The following is a 23554-nucleotide window of genomic DNA, read 5'->3' as shown; positions in this document are numbered from 1 at the left end:
TGGAAGCCACAGGGAGCATCTCAAGAAAGGTTGGGTCTGTGCACTCATCTGGTGTACTGTTTCTTATGGAAGCCACAGGGAACATCTCAAGAAAGGTTGGGTCTGTGTGCTCATCTGGTGTACTGTTTCTTATGGAAGTCACAGGGAACATCTCAAGAAAGGTTGGGTCTGTGCACTCATCTGGTGTACTGTTTCTTATGGAAGCCACAGGGAGCATCTCAAGAAAGGTTGGGTCTGTGCACTCATCTGGTGTACTGTTTCTTATGGAAGCCACAGGGAGCATCTCAAGAAAGGTTGGGTCTGTGCACTCATCTGGTGTACTGTTTCTTATGGAAGCCACAGGGAGCATCTCAAGAAAGGTTGGGTCTGTGCACTCATCTGGTGTACTGTTTCTTATGGAAGCCACAGGGAGCATCTCAAGAAAGGTTGGGTCTGTGCACTCATCTGGTGTACTGTTTCTTATGGAAGCCACAGGGAACATCTCAAGAAAGGTTGGGTCTGTGCACTCATCTGGTGTACTGTTTCTTATGGAAGCCACAGGGAGCATCTCAAGAAAGGTTGGGTCTGTGCACTCATCTGGTGTACTGTTTCTTATGGAAGCCACAGGGAGCATCTCAAGAAAGGTTGGGTCTGTGCACTCATCTGGTGTACTGTTTCTTATGGAAGCCACAGGGAACATCTCAAGAAAGGTTGGGTCTGTGCACTCATCTGGTGTACTGTTTCTTATGGAAGTCACAGGGAACATCTCAAGAAAGGTTGGGTCTGTGTGCTCATCTGGTGTACTGTTTCTTATGGAAGCTACAGGGAGCATCTCAAGAAAGGTTGGGTCTGTGCACTCATCTGGTGTACTGTTTCTTATGGAAGTCACAGGGAGCATCTCAAGAAAGGTTGGGTCTGTGTGCTCATCTGGTGTACTGTTTCTTATGGAAGTCACAGGGAGCATCTCAAGAAAGGTTGGGTCTGTGCACTCATCTGGTGTACTGTTTCTTATGGAAGTCACAGGGAGCATCTCAAGAAAGGTTGGGTCTGTGTGCTCATCTGGTGTACTGTTTCTTATGGAAGTCACAGGGAGCATCTCAAGAAAGGTTGGGTCTGTGCACTCATCTGGTGTACTGTTTCTTATGGAAGTCACAGGGAGCATCTCAAGAAAGGTTGGGTCTGTGTGCTCATCTGGTGTACTGTTTCTTATGGAAGCCACAGGGAGCATCTCAAGAAAGGTTGGGTCTGTGTGCTCATCTGGTGTACTGTTTCTTATGGAAGTCACAGGGACCATCTCAAGAAAGGTTGGGTCTGTGTGCTCATCTCGTGTACTGTTTCTTATGGAAGCCACAGGGAGCATCTCAAGAAAGGTTGGGTCTGTGCACTCATCTGGTGTACTGTTTCTTATGGAAGTCACAGGGAGCATCTCAAGAAAGGTTGGGTCTGTGCACTCATCTGGTGTACTGTTTCTTATGGAAGCCACAGGGAACATCTCAAGAAAGGTTGGGTCTGTGCACTCATCTGGTGCACTGTTTCTTATGGAAGCCACAGGGAGCATCTCAAGAATGGTTGGGTCTGTGCGCTCATCTCGTGTACTGTTTCTTATGGAAGCGACAGGGAGCATCTCAAGAAAGGTTGGGTCTGTGTGCTCATCTGGTGTACTGTTTCTTATGGAAGTCACAGGGAGCATCTCAAGAAAGGTTGGGTCTGTGCACTCATCTGGTGTACTGTTTCTTATGGAAGTCACAGGGAGCATCTCAAGAAAGGTTGGGTCTGTGCACTCATCTGGTGTACTGTTTCTTATGGAAGTCACAGGGAGCATCTCAAGAAAGGTTGGGTCTGTGCACTCATCTGGTGTACTGTTTCTTATGGAAGCCACAGGGAGCATCTCAAGAAAGGTTGGGTCTGTGCGCTCATCTGGTGTACTGTTTCTTATGGAAGCCACAGGGAGCATCTCAAGAATGGTTGGGTCTGTGCGCTCATCTGGTGTACTGTTTCTTATGGAAGTCACAGGGAGCATCTCAAGAAAGGTTGGGTCTGTGCACTCATCTGGTGTACTGTTTCTTATGGAAGCCACAGGGAGCATCTCAAGAAAGGTTGGGTCTGTGCACTCATCTGGTGTACTGTTTCTTATGGAAGTCACAGGGAGCATCTCAAGAAAGGTTGGGTCTGTGCACTCATCTGGTGTACTGTTTCTTATGGAAGTCACAGGGAGCATCTCAAGAAAGGTTGGGTCTGTGCACTCATCTGGTGTACTGTTTCTTATGGAAGCCACAGGGAACATCTCAAGAAAGGTTGGGTCTGTGCACTCATCTGGTGTACTGTTTCTTATGGAAGTCACAGGGAGCATCTCAAGAAAGGTTGGGTCTGTGCACTCATCTGGTGTACTGTTTCTTATGGAAGCCACAGGGAGCATCTCAAGAAAGGTTGGGTCTGTGCGCTCATCTGGTGTACTGTTTCTTATGGAAGCCACAGGGAGCATCTCAAGAATGGTTGGGTCTGTGCGCTCATCTCGTGTACTGTTTCTTATGGAAGCGACAGGGAGCATCTCAAGAAAGGTTGGGTCTGTGTGCTCATCTGGTGTACTGTTTCTTATGGAAGCCACAGGGAGCATCTCAAGAAAGGTTGGGTCTGTGCACTCATCTGGTGTACTGTTTCTTATGGAAGCCACAGGGAACATCTCAAGAAAGGTTGGGTCTGTGTGCTCATCTGGTGTACTGTTTCTTATGGAAGCCACAGGGAGCATCTCAAGAAAGGTTGGGTCTGTGCACTCATCTTGGTGTACTGTTTCTTATGGAAGCCACAGGGAACATCTCAAGAAAGGTTGGGTCTGTGTGCTCATCTGGTGTACTGTTTCTTATGGAAGTCACAGGGAGCATCTCAAGAAAGGTTGGGTCTGTGCACTCATCTGGTGTACTGTTTCTTATGGAAGCCACAGGGAGCATCTCAAGAAAGGTTGGGTCTGTGCACTCATCTGGTGTACTGTTTCTTATGGAAGCCACAGGGAGCATCTCAAGAATGGTTGGGTCTGTGCGCTCATCTCGTGTACTGTTTCTTATGGAAGCGACAGGGAGCATCTCAAGAAAGGTTGGGTCTGTGTGCTCATCTGGTGTACTGTTTCTTATGGAAGCCACAGGGAGCATCTCAAGAAAGGTTGGGTCTGTGCACTCATCTGGTGTACTGTTTCTTATGGAAGCCACAGGGAACATCTCAAGAAAGGTTGGGTCTGTGTGCTCATCTGGTGTACTGTTTCTTATGGAAGCCACAGGGAGCATCTCAAGAAAGGTTGGGTCTGTGCACTCATCTTGGTGTACTGTTTCTTATGGAAGCCACAGGGAACATCTCAAGAAAGGTTGGGTCTGTGTGCTCATCTGGTGTACTGTTTCTTATGGAAGTCACAGGGAGCATCTCAAGAAAGGTTGGGTCTGTGCACTCATCTGGTGTACTGTTTCTTATGGAAGCCACAGGGAACATCTCAAGAAAGGTTGGGTCTGTGCACTCATCTGGTGTACTGTTTCTTATGGAAGCCACAGGGAGCATCTCAAGAAAGGTTGGGTCTGTGTGCTCATCTCGTGTACTGTTTCTTATGGAAGCCACAGGGAGCATCTCAAGAAAGGTTGGGTCTGTGCACTCATCTGGTGTACTGTTTCTTATGGAAGCCACAGGGAGCATCTCAAGAAAGGTTGGGTCTGTGCACTCATCTGGTGTACTGTTTCTTATGGAAGCCACAGGGAGCATCTCAAGAAAGGTTGGGTCTGTGCACTCATCTGGTGTACTGTTTCTTATGGAAGTCACAGGGAACATCTCAAGAAAGGTTGGGTCTGTGCACTCATCTGGTGTACTGTTTCTTATGGAAGCCACAGGGAACATCTCAAGAAAGGTTGGGTCTGTGCACTCATCTGGTGTACTGTTTCTTATGGAAGCCACAGGGAACATCTCAAGAAAGGTTGGGTCTGTGCACTCATCTGGTGTACTGTTTCTTATGGAAGCCACAGGGAGCATCTCAAGAAAGGTTGGGTCTGTGCACTCATCTGGTGTACTGTTTCTTATGGAAGCCACAGGGAGCATCTCAAGAAAGGTTGGGTCTGTGTGCTCATCTGGTGTACTGTTTCTTATGGAAGCCACAGGGAGCATCTCAAGAAAGGTTGGGTCTGTGCACTCATCTGGTGTACTGTTTCTTATGGAAGTCACAGGGAGCATCTCAAGAAAGGTTGGGTCTGTGCACTCATCTGGTGTACTGTTTCTTATGGAAGCCACAGGGAACATCTCAAGAAAGGTTGGGTCTGTGCACTCATCTGGTGTACTGTTTCTTATGGAAGTCACAGGGAGCATCTCAAGAAAGGTTGGGTCTGTGTGCTCATCTGGTGTACTGTTTCTTATGGAAGCCACAGGGAGCATCTCAAGAAAGGTTGGGTCTGTGCACTCATCTGGTGTACTGTTTCTTATGGAAGTCACAGGGAGCATCTCAAGAAAGGTTGGGTCTGTGCACTCATCTGGTGTACTGTTTCTTATGGAAGCCACAGGGAGCATCTCAAGAAAGGTTGGGTCTGTGCGCTCATCTCGTGTACTGTTTCTTATGGAAGCCACAGGGAGCATCTCAAGAATGGTTGGGTCTGTGTGCTCATCTCGTGTACTGTTTCTTATGGAAGCGACAGGGAGCATCTCAAGAAAGGTTGGGTCTGTGTGCTCATCTGGTGTACTGTTTCTTATGGAAGTCACAGGGAGCATCTCAAGAAAGGTTGGGTCTGTGTGCTCATCTGGTGCACTGTTTCTTATGGAAGTCACAGGGAGCATCTCAAGAAAGGTTTGGTCTGTGCACTCATCTGGTGTACTGTTTCTTATGGAAGTCACAGGGAGCATCTCAAGAAAGGTTGGGTCTGTGTGCTCATCTGGTGTACTGTTTCTTATGGAAGTCACAGGGAACATCTCAAGAAAGGTTGGGTCTGTGTGCTCATCTGGTGTACTGTTTCTTATGGAAGTCACAGGGAGCATCTCAAGAAAGGTTGGGTCTGTGTGCTCATCTGGTGTACTGTTTCTTATGGAAGTCACAGGGAGCATCTCAAGAAAGGTTGGGTCTGTGCACTCATCTGGTGTACTGTTTCTTATGGAAGCCACAGGGAGCATCTCAAGAAAGGTTGGGTCTGTGCGCTCATCTGGTGTACTGTTTCTTATGGAAGCCACAGGGAGCATCTCAAGAAAGGTTGGGTCTGTGCACTCATCTGGTGTACTGTTTCTTATGGAAGTCACAGGGAGCATCTCAAGAAAGGTTGGGTCTGTGCGCTCATCTGGTGTACTGTTTCTTATGGAAGCCACAGGGAGCATCTCAAGAAAGGTTGGGTCTGTGTGCTCATCTTGGTGTACTGTTTCTTATGGAAGCCACAGGGAGCATCTCAAGAAAGGTTGGGTCTGTGCACTCATCTGGTGTACTGTTTCTTATGGAAGTCACAGGGAACATCTCAAGAAAGGTTGGGTCTGTGCACTCATCTGGTGTACTGTTTCTTATGGAAGCCACAGGGAGCATCTCAAGAAAGGTTGGGTCTGTGCACTCATCTGGTGTACTGTTTCTTATGGAAGTCACAGGGAACATCTCAAGAAAGGTTGGGTCTGTGCACTCATCTGGTGTACTGTTTCTTATGGAAGTCACAGGGAGCATCTCAAGAAAGGTTGGGTCTGTGTGCTCATCTGGTGTACTGTTTCTTATGGAAGCCACAGGGAGCATCTCAAGAAAGGTTGGGTCTGTGCACTCATCTTGGTGTACTGTTTCTTATGGAAGCCACAGGGAGCATCTCAAGAATGGTTGGGTCTGTGTGCTCATCTGGTGTACTGTTTCTTATGGAAGTCACAGGGAGCATCTCAAGAAAGGTTGGGTCTGTGCGCTCATCTGGTGTACTGTTTCTTATGGAAGCCACAGGGAGCATCTCAAGAAAGGTTGGGTCTGTGCGCTCATCTGGTGTACTGTTTCTTATGGAAGTCACAGGGAGCATCTCAAGAATGGTTGGGTCTGTGTGCTCATCTGGTGTACTGTTTCTTATGGAAGTCACAGGGAGCATCTCAAGAAAGGTTGGGTCTGTGCACTCATCTGGTGTACTGTTTCTTATGGAAGTCACAGGGAGCATCTCAAGAATGGTTGGGTCTGTGTGCTCATCTGGTGTACTGTTTCTTATGGAAGCCACAGGGAGCATCTCAAGAATGGTTGGGTCTGTGCGCTCATCTGGTGTACTGTTTCTTATGGAAGTCACAGGGAGCATCTCAAGAATGGTTGGGTCTGTGTGCTCATCTGGTGTACTGTTTCTTATGGAAGTCACAGGGAGCATCTCAAGAAAGGTTGGGTCTGTGCACTCATCTGGTGTACTGTTTCTTATGGAAGTCACAGGGAGCATCTCAAGAATGGTTGGGTCTGTGTGCTCATCTGGTGTACTGTTTCTTATGGAAGCCACAGGGAGCATCTCAAGAAAGGTTGGGTCTGTGCGCTCATCTGGTGTACTGTTTCTTATGGAAGCCACAGGGAGCATCTCAAGAAAGGTTGGGTCTGTGTGCTCATCTGGTGTACTGTTTCTTATGGAAGCCACAGGGAGCATCTCAAGAAAGGTTGGGTCTGTGCACTCATCTGGTGTACTGTTTCTTATGGAAGCCACAGGGAGCATCTCAAGAAAGGTTGGGTCTGTGCACTCATCTGGTGTACTGTTTCTTATGGAAGTCACAGGGAGCATCTCAAGAAAGGTTGGGTCTGTGTGCTCATCTGGTGTACTGTTTCTTATGGAAGCCACAGGGAGCATCTCAAGAAAGGTTGGGTCTGTGCACTCATCTGGTGTACTGTTTCTTATGGAAGTCACAGGGAGCATCTCAAGAATGGTTGAAGCCCAAAAAGGCTAAATTTCAGCCCCTCCCCCCTGCTCTAAGACTAAGAAGACTGAAAGCTGAAACTTCACTTCTTGGATTTATTCAATTATTTCAATCTGTTTCCAAAGGCAGTTTGCAAGCCATCACCTACCTGTTTCTAGCTTCAACCTCTTTTGAGATGCTTCCAAACAAAACGTCCCATGCTAACAGAGACTGCCTGATTGTAAACGCTCCCCTTTTGTATAAACAGGTCAGCTTACACAAGGTGTCCTACTCATGTCCCTAAACAACTCCTCTTGGAAATTTCAGGAGAAAATCCTCTGATTTCCACTGTCATGGTCTCAGCTGATAGGATAAATTGATCGGATTCTAATTGATTGCCAATATGTGATCTATCAGGCTTAAATTGATTCTCTAATCCCGCATGAGCAGAGCCAGTTTGAATCCGGGTTTATAGCGATAGTTGACTTTGCTGAATGGCTTGCTCAACACAAGATGAATAGAGTGCATGTCCTGTCTCTTCAATCAGATACAGTTTGTTCAGCCAAAAATGAGAGATTTGAAGAATATTATCAGAAAGTAACCATCCACTCCCGAAGAAAAAAGTCAAGTTATTACAGAATGGATTGACCAGAATGTGCTCATTGAGAGCAGTTCCCAATGAGTGCTCTGGTAGTGTGGCACTTCCCTCTGGGGGGGGGACCACCTTTAAATAACGACTCCTTGAGGTGCCACACACTCTTTTCTAATTAACGTTGTCGTATTCTGGACATCCGCCTGTTTTTTGTTAATCGCCGTCACAAATCATGTTAATGACGCCATATCTCTCGGAAGCAGAGTCGTTTGCGATAATGAAAAACTTGCTTTATATCATGGTGATGTTTCTTTCACCTGTGAGTAGTCAGTCTACTCTGGTGTTAAAGCAGCCGCATGTTCACCTCTTTACCACAACGACGCATGCACGATTTGGTGGTTAATGCGTTATTCTCAATGCGTGTCAGTGAACCAGTTCAGAGAAGTCACTGTCCAGCTAAAAGCTATTTGCGTGATAAACCAACACCTCATGCTCAAGTTGTCCCTTTTCAGAAAGATAAATCCTTGTCCAAGTGATAACGTGCTCTATTGCTAATCAGTACCTTACCATGGCATTGGGCTGTAGCTGTAACTGAATGTGACGTTATTGGCAGGCGGGGTCGATAGCGATGCTAGGATATCTCATCCCTATGACAAGTGATGGACAGGTGGAAGTCAATACGGATCAGTCTCGTATTGAATATCGAGAGTTTTATCGCAAAATGCGATATGTGCCACATCCATTGTCTTGAGTAATCCATACCATATCAATGCATAACAGGTACATGAAGGGTTAATATGATACTCTGCCTGTATTAACCTTATATCTGTCCTGGCAACATCGACCATTAAAAGCAACAAGGCAGAATTGCCTCCATAATTCACCATCAAAGATAGCCTGCTGATGTCTTTCGCCTGGGATTCGGTCGGTGACACGCCTGTTCCATGTAGGTGCTAATTATGGAGCTTTATGAGAAGTGAACATGAATGATTGACTCTTGCCACGTAATTTATGATCTAAGATAGTTATCAAAGGTCACTACCAAGACCTACTGATGTTGTGTGCCAGGGTGTCACCTGCTGTCATGACCATTCCTTGCAGGTGTGCGAGTTGTGAGAGATCTAAGTAATGAACATGATTGGCTTGACGATTGTCATGTTTGGCTTGATTAGAGGCTCTAGTATGTATCATCGTCTCCGTTTATCATTTCGACCTCTCCTGTTTGGCATTGATTGGACATTTGAGGGACGGCAGACTTCTGGTTGACATGTCACAATCATTCCTCTTTGAGAAAGGTCTATCGCCAGTGCTTGCCATTTGAGGCAGTCAATGCCAAAGTAGCCTTATTTTCTACTGGCAACATTGGCCTAAGCGTGACAGGGGAAACCTGGGCCATAACTCAGGATCAAAGGTACATGGAGAGCTCCCAATTGGAGCTGACTGACGACACACGCAGGTCCTGTCGTTGTGCAGATCGTGAGTTATATGAGAAATGAACATGAATGGCTCATGTTCAGCTTCAAACAAGATCGGTGTCTCTTGTCTGCTGTCTGATCTCTATTCATTTCACCCTTTCATGTTCCAATATCAGAGGTGGGGTGACGTGGAAATAATTTTCAGAGAGTTTAAAATTTCCCATTTAAGACAGATTTCAGACTTCTTCCTCTTTAATAACAAATGCTAATTTTGATAGATGGAATTGAATGATATCTGTCTGAACTCTCTGTGGATATTTCAAAATTGGACCAAAAATAAGCATTTTCTAGGCATTTTGTGCATATGAGTGGTAAAGGATAACATTTATACATGAAAAAAATTGAGACTTTTTGCCTTTGCTCATTGGCATCCCCGAATTTAACAATGCCCAAATGTTTGAACAAGTGCTTCAAATGCAGGGAAAGTATAACAGCAGAGCTATCAGGCCCCCAAGCCTCTAGTTCAACAACTCGCTGTGCTTGCGAGGCAATGAAGCAGATAAAAATCATTATCAGTAGAGCCAGCAGACCTGAATCAGAATATTCTTATTCCCATTTGAATTATTTACAGACTAATTTACGGCTGTCGTTTTAGCTACAATTGGGAATAAATGGTCTCGTGAATTCATAATAGGACTGCTTACTCGAGCAGATGATTTTAAAACACATGGTGGAATTGCAATAGATTTCAGACGCTGAACTCTAAACCTCCTACGGTTTTCGCTGCCTGTTTTCCGTTTTGCTGGTGATATACCTAAAAATCAAAAGCTCTGAAATATTGATTGTGATGGAAATTGATGAAGGACAGTCTGTAATCTATGAAGTTAAATAACATTTTGGTGGAATAGAATTGTGATGCATGGACATTTTTGTTTGGGTAGTAGCGGCATAACTATTTTGAGTGACGCAGATTGTGGTCCAAGATGGCTGAGCAGTGAGAGAGACAAAGACTTGGGACAAGATAACGTCAACTTTTTATTCCCACTTGCAGGATGTTTGACCAGACATATATCATGAGGTTGATCGGTGCGTATCAGAGAGTACAGTGAGCCACTCTCAAACTACAAAGTATCTTTAATCCATTCTTGACTTTCTGTCTTTACAGGGCGAAGACAACTAGCATATCTGAAAAGAAACGCAAGAAAAAGAAAAGGTAACTATTCAAACTAGATTCAAGTGCAAAAATATTGCTCTCAATTCAGCAAGTGACTGGCAAAATCATTTCCGAATTTGACATATCTGTCAGTTACCATCAAGTTCCAAGCCTGTTTCTGTTAGAAGTTGAAGTAAGATAGGTTCTGCTGTGCCATTCCGAGGTAGACGGTTGTCGCATCAGCAACTTGTGCTGGGAGAAGAAAGCAGCTTCAATCTTTGCGTGACGATGTGTCACTCTTGCAAAGACACAACAGACCCTCTCTTACTTTAACAGGAACCCGTTGGAAGCTTGGTGGTAGGTTGATAAGAAGTTGTCCCAAGCTAAATCACAACGTAAGTCTGATATTCTGTTCCCATTATCTGAATGATTGTCTGACAATACGCCGTGATGTCTCCTTGTCCTGGAGGCCAACGGATCAAATGATCACTTGGAATGATGGCTATCGTGTCCTCTAATTAACTTTCATCTTGTGAATGGCATTGAAGCCTGGAGCAACTCATTGAGCATCCTTTCATAAGCGGGTCTCTGCAACACGCAGATGTTTGATGGTGACATCACCCTGTACAGGAACTCATTGAGCATCCTTTCATAAGCGGGTCTCTGCAACACGCAGATGTTTGATGGTGACATCACCCTGTACAGGAACTCATTGAGCATCCTTTCATAAGCTGGTCTCTGTAACACGCAGACGTTTGATGGTGACATCACCCTGTACAGGAACTCATTGAGCATCCTTTCATAAGCTGGTCTCTGCAACACGCAGACATTTGATGGTGACATCACCCTGTACAGGAACTCATTGAGCATCCTTTCATAAGCTGGTCTCTGCAACACGCAGATGTTTGATGGTGACATCACCCTGTACAGGAACTCATTGAGCATCCTTTCATAAGCTGGTCTCTGTAACACGCAGACGATTGATGGTGACATCACCCTGTACAGGAACTCATTGAGCATCCTTCCATCAAACACCTGAGATAAGACACAACAGAGTCCCTCCTCTATCTCAGGTGTTTGACGTTCGGACCTGCAGTTTATTCAGCGATATTCTCACCGGGGTATGTCACTGCATTTCGACATCCCTTGACTCACAAACTCATTCATTCAGGCCTCAGCTGTGTGGGTTTATTGCTTGAGATCAATTTAAAGACTGCCCGGAAATTGCCTGGCAGCCCAATGCCCAGACTTAATCATAATTCCACACATTCATCATTTTCTCATAACAGTTACAGGTTTACTTGACACTTCTGGGTATTTCAATATGAAATCGATTGTGACCACTGATTTAAATCATCTGATCGGTGTCAATTGCTTAATTTCTCTTCAATCACTCACCATGCACTGCTTTCATCTGGTGTTACTGAGACAGACTAAGGTCTCAGCAAGGTATGGGTATCTGGTGACGTAGTGCGTAGTTCCAGAATTTGCTGTTAGGAGAAAAAGTAAAAAATGGGGATTTGCACTCCCAGTTAGATGCTGGTATGGCTGGTGCAGTCTGTCTTGGGTCTGGTTGGTATATCCCAACTGATGAGCCAAGACTCAGAGGTGTCTCTCCCTAGACTGGTGGCCTACCAGGGCTAATAAGGCTGTCTCCTCCAGAAAGATGACCAGGGATTAAATCCATACTCCTAACCTCATCTTTAGGTCCCCCATTCTCCAATTCATGCCACTATTCCGTGATCTTTGCAGGTCTGACGACAGCAGTGAGAGTTCCTCCAGCTCGAGTTCGTCTGACAGCTCTGACTCGGACAGTTCCGACGCCAGCATGAAATCAGACTCCGATTCCTCCTCCTCCTCCTCTTCATCATCATCAAACTCCAGTTCATCATCATCATCATCGTCCTCTTCTGATTCGTCCTCGTCAGATTCGGCCAGCGAATCAGACGCCTCAGACAGTGAGACGACAACGTCCAAGAAGAAGAAACGACGGTCGTCCTCTTGACCGACGGAGGATAGCTATTTCTACAGTAATACGTTGGGAGGAATTCATAAACTTTAATGTGATGGACTTCTGCAGTTGAGTTCATATGCCTGAACATTTAGGACGCCATGACTTTACCTTTAGAAAGGGACACTCATCTTGACATTGAGGACATTGGCATTGAAAACCTGAGTCGACTGAGTGACAATTTGGTCGAAAATGAGTAAAGTTGATGTAGCAACGTCTGTCTCTGACAGAGGCTCATTTGTGTAGTTTAATCCATTTCCTCATAGATGGCAGCACTCCACTTTCCTTTACATGAAAAATCAGAAGTTGAGGGCCCAGTACCGATGCATCTTTCTCAAAATTGAAAGTCACTTCAGTAGACTCTGGTTCTCACGCCCTCTATTGTTATTTTTAAGTTAATGTGTCTGGAGGGGGACATTGTAGTAGCATCTGACTGTTGCTATTGCATTCACAGGTCTTGAGATAAAACGCATGTATGTTTTGTTTGAAGAAAGCTTGATATTCGCATTATACTGAGTTTATACAATTTGAAAATGTTAAAATGTTTGTTTGGTAGTTTTGGCCCAGCACTGTTCGATGTCCTTCAGATCTTATGATGTTGTATTGGACCTGTTCTGGCTGAAGTAGCGGCTTGTTGCGTTTTGAGAAAATGGATAAAAAGGACAAGTATTGGTAAATATTCTGATGGCCCTGTCACAGGTTGCCATGATTCGAATCGCTCGTTAGCGGAATGAAGTTGTCCGTCAGATGAATAGTCTGTTCAAGGCAAGAGGACAAAGTAGAAAAGTGAAAGCTGAAAGCTACTGCATACCGTACCTGGGAGTTTTCGCACCTGAAATTATCTCTTGAAATCTCCTGGCTGAGAGAGAGGTATCCTAAAGTGGTTCCAATGTTGACTTTTCCCTTCACATGGTAAAGAAAATATATCCCAACTGGATTGAAAGTTCACCTCTGCTTTTGATGTATACATAAACACGACCATTGATGCATTTGATAATTTAGAGACTTGTACATACAATTTATCTTAATGAAATGATGTATTTTAATTTTTGGAGTTCTTGGTTTTGTTTGATGGAAACACACTTGGCACAGTTGATATGTGACAATGTCTTCAAGAGAAATAAGAAGAAGATGTGACATTGTCTCTGGCAAGTCTGGTGCATCTCCCTATGAGTAGTGGAGTTGTGACTTATACAGACCGACTGGGACAAGTCACAACCATGAGAATCCTGGAGACCATGTAACAAACTGTACCCATTCTCAACCAGACTGGGAATAACATCTAAGTCACAATGTTGACTGCTCCGAAGTTCACGACTTGCATTGTCTCAATGTTCAGGCAAGGCCTGTCTTCAAGAGCACAATGAGTAGCACTTCACAACCAGAGACAGCTAGCTGGCCGTCCCACCGACAAGCATTGGCTCTCATTCAGAGTACAAAGACAAAGCGAATAGTGCTCAAGGACAGAGATGTACCCCATATCTACCATGTCTACCAGTGCTGAACTCACTTTGGTGTCTTTCTCTCACGAGATATGCCGCAAACGGTCAGAGGGATTCCTTGTTGGAGAACAAGCTTCTGTCTTTTGAGACACCCTGAATATCCATCCAGGACGTCTCGCCTTGGAAGGGAACATCCTTCTTTGTCTACCTATCCAAGCACACAGGGTCCTTGAGGAAGAACAACCCACTGTCCTCAGAGACACCCTGAAAAGCCAGTCCTCCATTCAGGACATCTTGGACAGAGAACAACCCACTCTGCCTTCAGGGACACCACCAGTAGCAGCTACAGGGAACTCTTCAGCAATACATTTTGTCTTTGTTGGCGACATGAATACTGTCTTCTTCTTGAAGTCAATTGGGACGCCATAAAGAACCAACCGCCCAGCCAGAACATCTCGCATATGTAAGGTTACAATCTTGTCTTGAGGGAAACCGCGAATACAAGTACATCTTGTCCTTGTAAGAGAACAACCTTCTGTCTTTTGAGACACAATAACCGGCCGTCCGTCCAGGACATCTCGGCCTTGTAAGAAAACGACCAACTCTGTCCTTAGGGAGATCACGAATAGCAGTTACAGGGAGCTCTGTACATCTTGACATAATGTTTCGCCCTTGTAAGAGAACAACCTACTGTCATTTGAGACACCCTGAAAAACTAGGCGTGGGCCTTCATTCAGTACATCACGCCCACGCCACGCCAACTACTGTATTTTGTCACACCACAGAGTATATCTAGATCTTTGCCTTGGTGGAGAATTGCCTACTGTCCTTTTGGGATGCCCTGTATAGCTAAATCCATTACGTCTTGCCCTTAAAGAGAACAACCGACTGCTCTTTGGGACATCCTTTAGCTACGTCTTGTCCCTGTCGGAAAACAACCTACTGTCTTTTTAGACATCCTTCATAACCAGCTGTCCAACCAGTTTATCTCGGCCTTGAATGGGAACAACCTACTCTGCCTTTCGGTAGACCATGAATAGCAGATACACGGAGCTTTTCAGCAAGTACATCTTATAGTTGTTGGCGAAGTAAATACTGTCTTCCTCTGGATGAGAACAACCCACTGGAGGTTGGGACGCCCTGAATAACCAGCCGTCCATCCAGGTCAAAGACAAGATGTACTTGATAAGGAGCTATACAGGGTGTCCCGAACGATACATACGCTTGATGTGGATGCTGTACCCAAACTGGTCTGATGAAGACAATGTCACAACCACGAGACCAGGAAATGAGAGGAGTGCTTTGATCGGTGTGACAGAATTCTAGCGACCCCACGAAACTTTTGTGACTGGGACACCTTCTTTGAGGACTATCATTTATCCCACACCTGTCTTCAGTTGTCCTTTATAAAGACAACTCCCCTCCCTCGCCTTTTGATATGCAGACCTTATTGACAAAAACCTTTCAACTCGAAGTCTTATGAACGAAATTCGACTATTTTATCTTTCAAATCAACACAATATAGTATGAAAACGTGTTTTAATGTAAGAAATAAACCTCTCTATCCTGGAGGACCTGCCCATTTCTAGTTTAAGGCAACAACACGCCTTGTTCACACTACTGTCAGTAGACAGCCGACAAATATTAAGGAAGCCTTGTAGTTCCGACCTCAGACCCACGTCATCGAAATCTTTCACATCAATAAAAAGACAATAAAAACTGAACATAATTTAAAAAGTAAACAAGATGTAACAAGGCGTATTAAAGGGTACACTGTGTAACGAGTAAGACGAAAGTGCGTGACGTCACAGCGTTAATTTATCGCAAAAAGTCAATGTTTAATTTTTCATCGAGCAAAATTAATCTTCTTAAAAGATTTGGTCGCGTTTTTTTTACAAATCCTACTTGGCTTAATTGGTTTACTGCTTATCTTATTCCATGCCTGTTAAGAAGGGCCTACGGTAGGTGAATAAAACAATCTATAAAACAATTCAATTGCCTTGTTTTTCTAAATAAATATCTATGTAAAAGAACTGTAGGTTTCCTTTTATTGCCGCGTGGGCCTACTTTTTACCGTTCTGGACGGTTTAACGTTGACCAGGGACATTCTGAGGTAGGCCTACGGTCACAACCATCCACTAGTCGGAAAATCCGGGACACATGTATTGATTTGGAATTCAGTAATCAACCTCCTCCGTCACATCACTGGTCTGCCTTGACTTTAGTACAGAAGGGCTGGTTGATTTAACGAAGGACTTCGACGGGACACTGTCACAACCAGTTAGAAAAGACAACGTTTCGTCAGCTCTGTCTTCAGTTGGATGTCGGCGGATGAAGACACTTTATAGTTGGATGGACATCTGTTTGACTACATGAGTTGAACATGATTTTGACTTGCGGAGCGTGTGTAACTAACTGAGGACGCTGATAGGGCCTCGGGTGTGCACTTAACTTGGACAACTCCTTCGGACAATATTCAGCTGGAATAATTTCGTATTTCATGCTCGATTTTGCGACGGCTCGAATCTTGGGTTGAAGAGAAGCCAATTTGCCATTGATGATCCTTCGTTTATGGAAGCTGAGAATGGCGGATTTGTTAAGTCTCACGAACGGATTAAAGGTAATGTAAAAAGTGGGACCGGCTCCGCATATGTCACAACTAGGCCCAGCTGTTCAAAGTTAGACATTAACAAGACACAATTTGCATTTGAGATTTTTCATTAACTATGAAATGTTTTCATATAAATCATTTCAAAGTTCGTTGCCTGAGGCGTCAACATCACGCCGACCAGGAAGCGTCCGAGGATGCGTGAAGTCCCAATCGCGAGCGCTAAGTCACCAACCTGTCCGAAGACTTGTCTTCCTTTCAAAACTATCACAATTACCACAAAATCATTCGAGCAGAGATGAGTGACACAAGCTATAAATTTTCCTACGAAAGATCACTGGATGCTCTATACATATATGACTTATTTCTTGTTTGAGTATACGTCAGTCACAAAGAGCATAAAAGCAATGCGTATTTACAAAACGCGACTCGCCAATTACTTTATAAAGACGAACATAACGTTGGCACAGTTCTTCACCGGTTCACAAAAAACACCAGTTCGTTCCTGGATGCCGGCTAATGCTATGGATCTGCGAAATGTGTTCAGATGCGACTCGCTATTTGTGAAGCCCCGAGACCGCTGACAGCAAGGATGGAATAGGTTTTGGTAAATATTTATTTCTGTCATTTCGGATACCCTTCTCTCTTCCATTTGTTCACAAACCCATGGTTCAAAGTAGTTTTCCCTCCGATGCATTAAATATCAAGTTCAAAGTGTTGTCGTTACGTCTATTTTCCTATGCCCGTTTTCGGCCTATGGACCTCATTGAGAGATGTTTCGTGGTGGTCGATTATCAAGATTTGCGCTGATGACCCTCCGATAAGGCCACAGGACAACAGGAATTCAGGCCGAGGTGTGAGCGGGCTTTGTTAAAGACAACAGCCTATGTATTTACTCGGCCTGAATTCTTTTAACTGCAAGGTAAGGGGCAAAATGGTAGAGTAGAAAGCCTTCCCATCAAGAATAAACTCTTCCCAACTGGTGGTGTCCCTTCTTTCGTTAAACATAGGTTATCGTAATTGTGTTTTTCAGTTTACGAGAAGCAATCATGACGATGACTCTACAGCCGGAGTCTGAAGACCCTTTCTTTCTTGACCGACCCCAGACAGATCGATCAAGCGGGCGGCAGAGCACCCGGGCGGTCACCCGCCCCGGCATCCACAAGGATGACACGCATTTACACATCCCGTCCTCGGGGCCGAGGAAGCCGTCCATCCGCTACGGGAGCCTGAACATGACCAAGTTGAATACCTTGGAGAAGAAGAAGCAGAATATCATGATTGAAAACGAGGTGCGGAGGATGACTGGCTCCTTCAGCCACAAGAAGGAATCCGAGGACGACTACTCTGATCGGATCAAGGGTGTTTTGGGTAAGGTTTTGTCTCTTGCGCTTCTTTGCGCTCTCTCCTTATCATAGTCAATCCTGTTCGTCGGCTCCACCTTGTCTCCGTAAAGTTGGTCCTGCGGGGTGACACCATTTTGTCAGATATCTTGCCTGATGGATTCGTGCAGTGGACAGTACTGAGTACAGAACATGGGCTGTCGCAATCGGTCCCGTGTTGCAAGACCATTGAGAATAATCATCATCATCACCTTGCGCAACTATGAATTAGGTGAGGTGATTTAAAATCCTGTGGTCAGGAATGCTCTTGGAAGGACAATGTCACAACCACACTCACCGGAATTGTCCTCATTCCGACTGCTGAGAAAACGACAGCATTGCGTTCCAACCACATTGTATTTCGATCCCAAACCATTTTGTCAAACCTAAGTTAGACCATCACTCACTTTCTTTCTGTAGATATAACATCCTCCTCCAGGAAACCCACTAAACTTACCGAAGATGACTTGGAGGTGCTTCACAAGAGGAAGTTGTATAAGAGACTCTGCACGCGCATGAACCTGACCCCGAACCTAAAGTTCCTGCGGCAGCTGGGCTTCACCACGCATTTACATCTAACTGGCTGTAACCTGCAGCCAGAGGGCATTAAGGCCATTTGTGTTCTTATCATGGTGAGTGAGTCGGTTTCTGTGGTCAAGGAAACCGCTTCTTCTTCGTCTTGTTGTTGTCGTCGCTGTTGTTGGTGATAATGATATTGTTCTGCTGTTTATTTTCTTCTTCTTCTCCTTCTTCGTAGTGTAGTCTTCTTCTTCTTTTACTTCGCCTCCTCCCTCTTCTTCTCCTACGAGATTCTCCACGTGTATCAGCGACTACATCGTTTATAGGCATAATATCATCGTAATATTTCGTACTGTTAATTCTATTAATTCGCCTTACCCGATAAGTAAGTAAGATAGCTTACAATTCCTCCAAGCGATCGCCGAACTCGTGACATCTACACAAAACGAAACCCCGTGGAGTCCACCTTTACAAAATATCACTCGATTGACCAAAAGGAATTTCGTGACTGGTACCTTCAGAAGGGAATTATATACACAGTTCTGAGAACTAGTCTCAATACGGTCTTGCTGATATTGTTGAAACAAATAGGCTATACATTCAGTAAGGTTCGACCTTTATATACAAATGACACTAAAAGCAATCTTTTCATTGGATTCTTATCATCTTATCATTTCTTGCGGCTCAAGTGCGATAGGGAATGAAATAATATGCTTGTCGCTATAGTATTAGAGCGAAAGGACATTTTGTGTGACTGGGTCACTCTGTAAATGTCCACTTAGAGGAGATTCAGTCATAATAACAGAATGTCCTCGTGCTTTTGATGGCACAAGTAGGCCTTATAAGCAAGTGCAGATACTGAAGTCTATAGAAAGTGGCATGAACAATTCTGACTTAAATACATTGATAAAGGAATATACATTAGGTAATTGAGCGCTTATTACCTAATTCTTAGTGAGACATTTATGTGTATTCCTTTATGATGCTTTACAATACATTCCCGCCTCTTGGCCCACAGTTACACGGTTTGACTCAAAGAAAACGTGTGACTAATACTTATTGAATGATAGTATGAACTTTTAGGTGATTTATTTTGGGCTGGTACATAATAGCGTGTAATAAAATTTAGGCTACCAATATTATAATATGAAATGAAATGAAGCCAAAAATAGATTTCTAAATTTCCAACCAGACATTATGACTGCTATGAACAGGTAACACGTGGGAGTATTATGTTGGTCTATTAACTTTGGCCAGCAAAGGGAACTATAGACCGTTAACTTAAAAAATTCAATAAGAATGTCACATGCTCGTTCTAATCATTCAACCGAGACTGATTTGAACAAAATTAGGATGATTTAAACCAAAGTACCTGTCTGAACGCAATCGAACCATAAAGACATTCATAAGTTGTCATGGTCAGAATTTAGGACAGGAATAAACTTCCTTAACAAAATGCTGTCAAATGTGACACCATCCCAAATCTACCATACAAGCCGTCTAGCGTGAAGTTCAGACGACAAACACCTCAGCTGAACTGGTATGAAATGAATCCTTGGGTCCTTTTTGATGCGAGATTCAAGAAGATAATTCCGGGTCCATTACTGGGTTCCTCCTAGTTGCTCTAACGAATGTTTGCGCCGTAACTGGCGTTCAAACTTGACGTAAATTGAGAAAACTAAAAAGGAGACCGCAGCGTTGTAGGCCTACAAGTCGGAGTCGTTTAGAGCAGGGTCCTGGCGGGTAGATACTAACTAGCCGCGGGTTGCTATGCTCCATGATGAGCAAGGACTCTCACCTACCTGGACTAACCTTAACATAAACTAAATAACATCATGAATACATATTTATTCCTTCCAGTACGAAAACCTTCGTCTTCTCGATGTCTCGGGGAATAACCTGGGCATTAAGGGACTAGAATACGTCCTGGACGTGGTCAGACAAAGCAACACGATCAACACGTTGGTAAGCGGGACTACATTTCTTAAACGTGTCGAACGATTTCCGCATCGGTTCCCGAATTGTTGTTCATTTCACACGTTTTGCTTCAAGAATTTGATTGGCTCGTAATATGTAATGTACATTATGACATAGCAAGTCTGAGCGATACAACCATCGCAGACCCATCTCTCTTCCAACCTTGAAGACTTTCGAGTATGCGGATCGACTACTCGATTACACTGCCAAGTAACGCTGCTCCTTAAAACGGTATTTTCCATACATGTCCCCTTCCGTTGCTCATTAGTTTTAAGGAGATAGATATAGATTCACATTAAGGGCCTCGAAAGTCACTTAGACAAAGTGATACTATCGAGGGGTGTAGCTTTCCTGGGGAGGGCCCCTACTTCCTCAAATAGGCTCGTTTCAATAAATGGTTCACCTACCCAGGGTGACCCCCCCCCCCTCCACTGAGTCAGACCAGCCTAACCCTTTCTACGCCGGTTCCCTTTTCATTGCTCAGATTCTCCCATTCCCTCTTATTCTTTGACAGGACATTTCAAATAACCAAATAGGTTATGGCAACGTGAAGTATATCACTTCATTCCTGCTGAGACAGAAGTCGATTAGAGAAATAGACATATCGGGCAACGGCTTCAACGACAACGATGCGAAGGGGATGGCAAAGTTAATAGAGGTAGGCAAGATTGTAATATTCACCATCCTTCTACCAAATTACTTGGAAGTTCTTACGGCAGGCCTATAGTGTCGCATCGATAGGGACTGTACCGCCCACCATACTAAACGTGTTCTCTGAACAAAGTCCTTTCATCCAATCTTTCTTCGGGTTGTAAATCCATAACTGTCTTCTGTGAGTCTTACGAATTGCTTTTTCCCGGGTAATTTCTACAGTGCTTGAATAATGTATTGTTTCAGAATGATGACTTCCTCCTGTCGTTACGCGCCAGTAATAACCAATTTGGCGACTACTCGGGCCGGCTGATCGGGGAAGCATTGAAAGAGAACCACACTATGCTCGAGCTCGACCTCAGCTGGAATCATATACGGGGCAAGGGGGCTGAGGAGGTAGCTCATGGATTGATAGTAAGCTGGGGGCGAAAGTGGTCAAGAGTAGGCCTATATCTGAGCGTAATGGGTTTGATTGCCGAAATGAAACCTCAACTGACACATCGCCATGCGCCTCGTGTCTTGGAGGAGAAACATAGATTCGTTCTATCTAGTGCCATCATCAGAAAATAAGTAAAAACTGCCTCCAAGAGAGAAAGATAACATGTGACCCTCCCTGCAGTTTCTAAATCCCACTGTTGTCCTTATTCCAGGATAATGTCCGTCTCATCAGCTTGAATGTCGCATGGAATGGTTTTGGCCACCAAGGGACCTGTGCAATGGCTCATGCACTCATGAGCAACACCACCCTAGAATTCCTCGACCTCTCCCACAACCGCGTCCACCAGAAACAATTCTTTGAGCTCCTGGAGGGGCTGATCAAGAACAAAACACTCCAGGTCCTGCGGATAGGGCACAATCCAATCCCGGCTGTGTTCACCAGTACCTTCTTGTATAAACTGAGGGAGGCGAAGGACAGTGGTCTCAGAGAGCTGGATATGTCTGTAAGTCATCACTGGGGCCGACGAGTCTTTACTGTACAAGCGACTCAGAGTTGTTCAGAGTTGACACTTTAGCTTAAGGAGGCACCACCATTTGACTGGAACTTGAAATCCTGAAGCAATAAGTGTTTCTTCAAAATGAAGCGAACGCCAATTACAAGAGTGGGAGTCTATAAAAAACTGACCGCCACCCTTGAAATTGACATTTACTTCACTTTCTTTCCAGGGAGTTATCGTGGACAAAGAATTCGAAGCCGTCTTAGAGGAGATACAGCAGGACCGCATCTTTGTCGCCAAATTCGACCACAGCCTCCCCATCAATGTGGAAAACTGGAGCGACAGATTCAAGACGCTTCATGTCAAAGACGTTGACAAGACGTACACGGTGGATCCCATCCGGTTGTTCTTCTACCTGAAGTCTAATCTGCGCGTGATTGACATGTTTCGGGAAATCGACATGGATGGCGACGGAATGTTGGCAAAGGAGGAGGTGAAGAACAAGCTGGTGGTGAGTCGGACAATGACTTAGGAATTGTCTGATTGCGACATTGTCCTTTAATGGCTAGGTTGTGACATTGTCCTTGATGGCTAGGTTGTGACATTGTCCTTGATGGCTAGGTTGTGACATTGTCCTTGATGGCTGGGTTGTGACATTGTCCTTGATGGCTAGGTTGGGACCTGCCCAACCTGCAGTTTACTAAAGACACCGAAGATGCATCTGGTATGGGATGAATGATATATCAGCTACACTGGTATCTAACCTGCCTCACTCCACCCATGATTACGAATGGGTACTAGTCAGAGTACTCAGGATGTGGTGCAGTTATCTCTGATACAGTTGATATCGGACTTTGAAGTTTATAGAACAATCAATGACAATCCTCATATTTCATCCACCTCTTTTTCATTGCAGAAAGATGGCTTCCCAGTCAGCAGCAGAGCGTTGGATATCTTATTCAATTTCTTGGACCAGGATGGTGATGGGATGATAAACATGTTGTAAGTGTGAACATAATGGTATCTTCATACAGGCATGTGAAATTAAGAGCTCAATCGGGGGGCTGTGTGGGGGCTAGCTCAATTCCACGTGCCTGTGGTCTGTACGCCAAAGACCTTTTCTTATGAGTGCCAGGGCCATTCCTAATTCATGAAATGTCCATTTAATTGTATTCCAGAGACTTCATGGAAGCCGAGCGGAAATACAAACGCAAGGTGATATCCGACCGTAAGACAGTAGCAGAACCACGCAAGAGCATAAGTGCTGCGTCCGACCCACTTGCCGGAAGTAAATACTCCTCCACATTCCATCAATACATGACAAAGGTGCATACGAATGAAAAGGACAGAATTGCGGACAAAATTTCAAAAATTATGAATCCTGTAAGAGAGAAACTTTCAAAGAAAATAAGTAATTTGCCTCCGATTCATTCTTTAGCGGATTTATCTTTAGAAAGTCGTAGTCTTGACGATGACGATTCTGATAAGAAATCAGAGTTGTCTGATATACTTTCCAATGACCAGAGTGACATTTCAACAGATCAGTTGACCTATCACGCCCCTTCGCCCATTTTGGAGCCAAGTTTTACTTCAGAGCTGCCAGAGATTAAAGTCACACAGCCAAAAGAAAATGGCAGGAAAAGTAAACAGCGAAAAAGGACAACATCAATCACACCCCAGACCTCGAGGCGGATATCTCCGATTCCAAAGGGCAGAGGCCAGTCCATGAGACGGCCATCAGTTTCAAATGTCTCCAAGTTGCCAAAAATAACGTAGCGTATTGTACAACGCCAACCTCCAAATAGACATTCAGCAGTTTAAAATCAGTGCAAATAAGCGATGTGCACTCATCACACACAGCTACATTGGTGTAAGGGTCGGCATAAAGCAAGTTCTGTAAACAGGGACCTTTACAGTTTTGTGTATGCACCATCAAACTCAAACAGCACCTAACTTTCAACCAAATGCGTTAAGCATTAAATCACAGGACTGCATGCATCAAGCTTTTCAATCACTCAGTTAGGATTGCGAGAATAACGGGGCAAACAGACTGACTATCTATTCAAGA

General features: G+C 44.6%; 2 protein-coding genes across 4 annotated transcripts in view; both read left to right on the top strand.

Annotated features, from left to right (window-relative positions):
- Positions 1-13018, top strand: part of LOC135493474 (zinc finger CCHC domain-containing protein 10-like) — a 30901-nt gene extending 17883 nt beyond the window's left edge. For both annotated transcript variants that reach the window (XM_064780838.1, XM_064780837.1), the window contains exons 3-4: positions 9974-10021; positions 11714-13018. In XM_064780838.1, the coding sequence (XP_064636908.1) occupies positions 9974-10021; positions 11714-11966 (301 nt within the window). In that variant the 3' untranslated portion in view covers positions 11967-13018. The remainder of the gene's footprint in view (positions 1-9973; positions 10022-11713) is intronic.
- Positions 13019-15748: 2730 nt separating this feature from the next.
- LOC135493886 (leucine-rich repeat-containing protein 74A-like) lies at positions 15749-23543 on the top strand. Of its 2 annotated transcripts, none has more exons than XM_064781528.1 (10): positions 15749-16034; positions 17056-17393; positions 17825-18036; positions 19784-19888; positions 20415-20558; positions 20798-20965; positions 21202-21492; positions 21716-21997; positions 22403-22488; positions 22665-23543. In XM_064781528.1, exons 2-10 carry the CDS (start codon positions 17072-17074, stop codon positions 23260-23262), a joined length of 2208 nt encoding a protein of 735 aa, XP_064637598.1. In that variant the 5' UTR covers positions 15749-16034; positions 17056-17071; the 3' UTR covers positions 23263-23543. The 2 variants fall into 2 exon arrangements, with proteins under 2 accessions (XP_064637598.1, XP_064637597.1); XM_064781527.1 differs by lacking the exon at positions 15749-16034 and adding an exon at positions 16286-16629 and having other exon boundaries at positions 22665-23542.
- Positions 23544-23554: the final 11 nt, after the last annotated feature.

The sequence above is a fragment of the Lineus longissimus genome, chromosome 9 (assembly GCF_910592395.1).
Source record: "Lineus longissimus chromosome 9, tnLinLong1.2, whole genome shotgun sequence".
In the NCBI taxonomy this organism is placed as follows: Eukaryota; Metazoa; Nemertea; class Pilidiophora; order Heteronemertea; family Lineidae; genus Lineus; species Lineus longissimus.
This window is presented reverse-complemented; position numbering and strand designations above follow the sequence as displayed.

Excerpts from the sequence above, each read along its gene's own strand:
- LOC135493886 (XM_064781528.1), top strand. The coding sequence starts at position 17,072 with ATGACGATGACTCTACAGCCGGAGTCTGAAGACCCTTTCTTTCTTGAC. Across the intron at positions 18,037-19,783 it reads CCATTTGTGTTCTTATCATG|TACGAAAACCTTCGTCTTCT; the intron begins GTGAGTGAGTCG and ends TATTCCTTCCAG. Across the intron at positions 21,493-21,715 it reads TCAGAGAGCTGGATATGTCT|GGAGTTATCGTGGACAAAGA; the intron begins GTAAGTCATCAC and ends CTTTCTTTCCAG.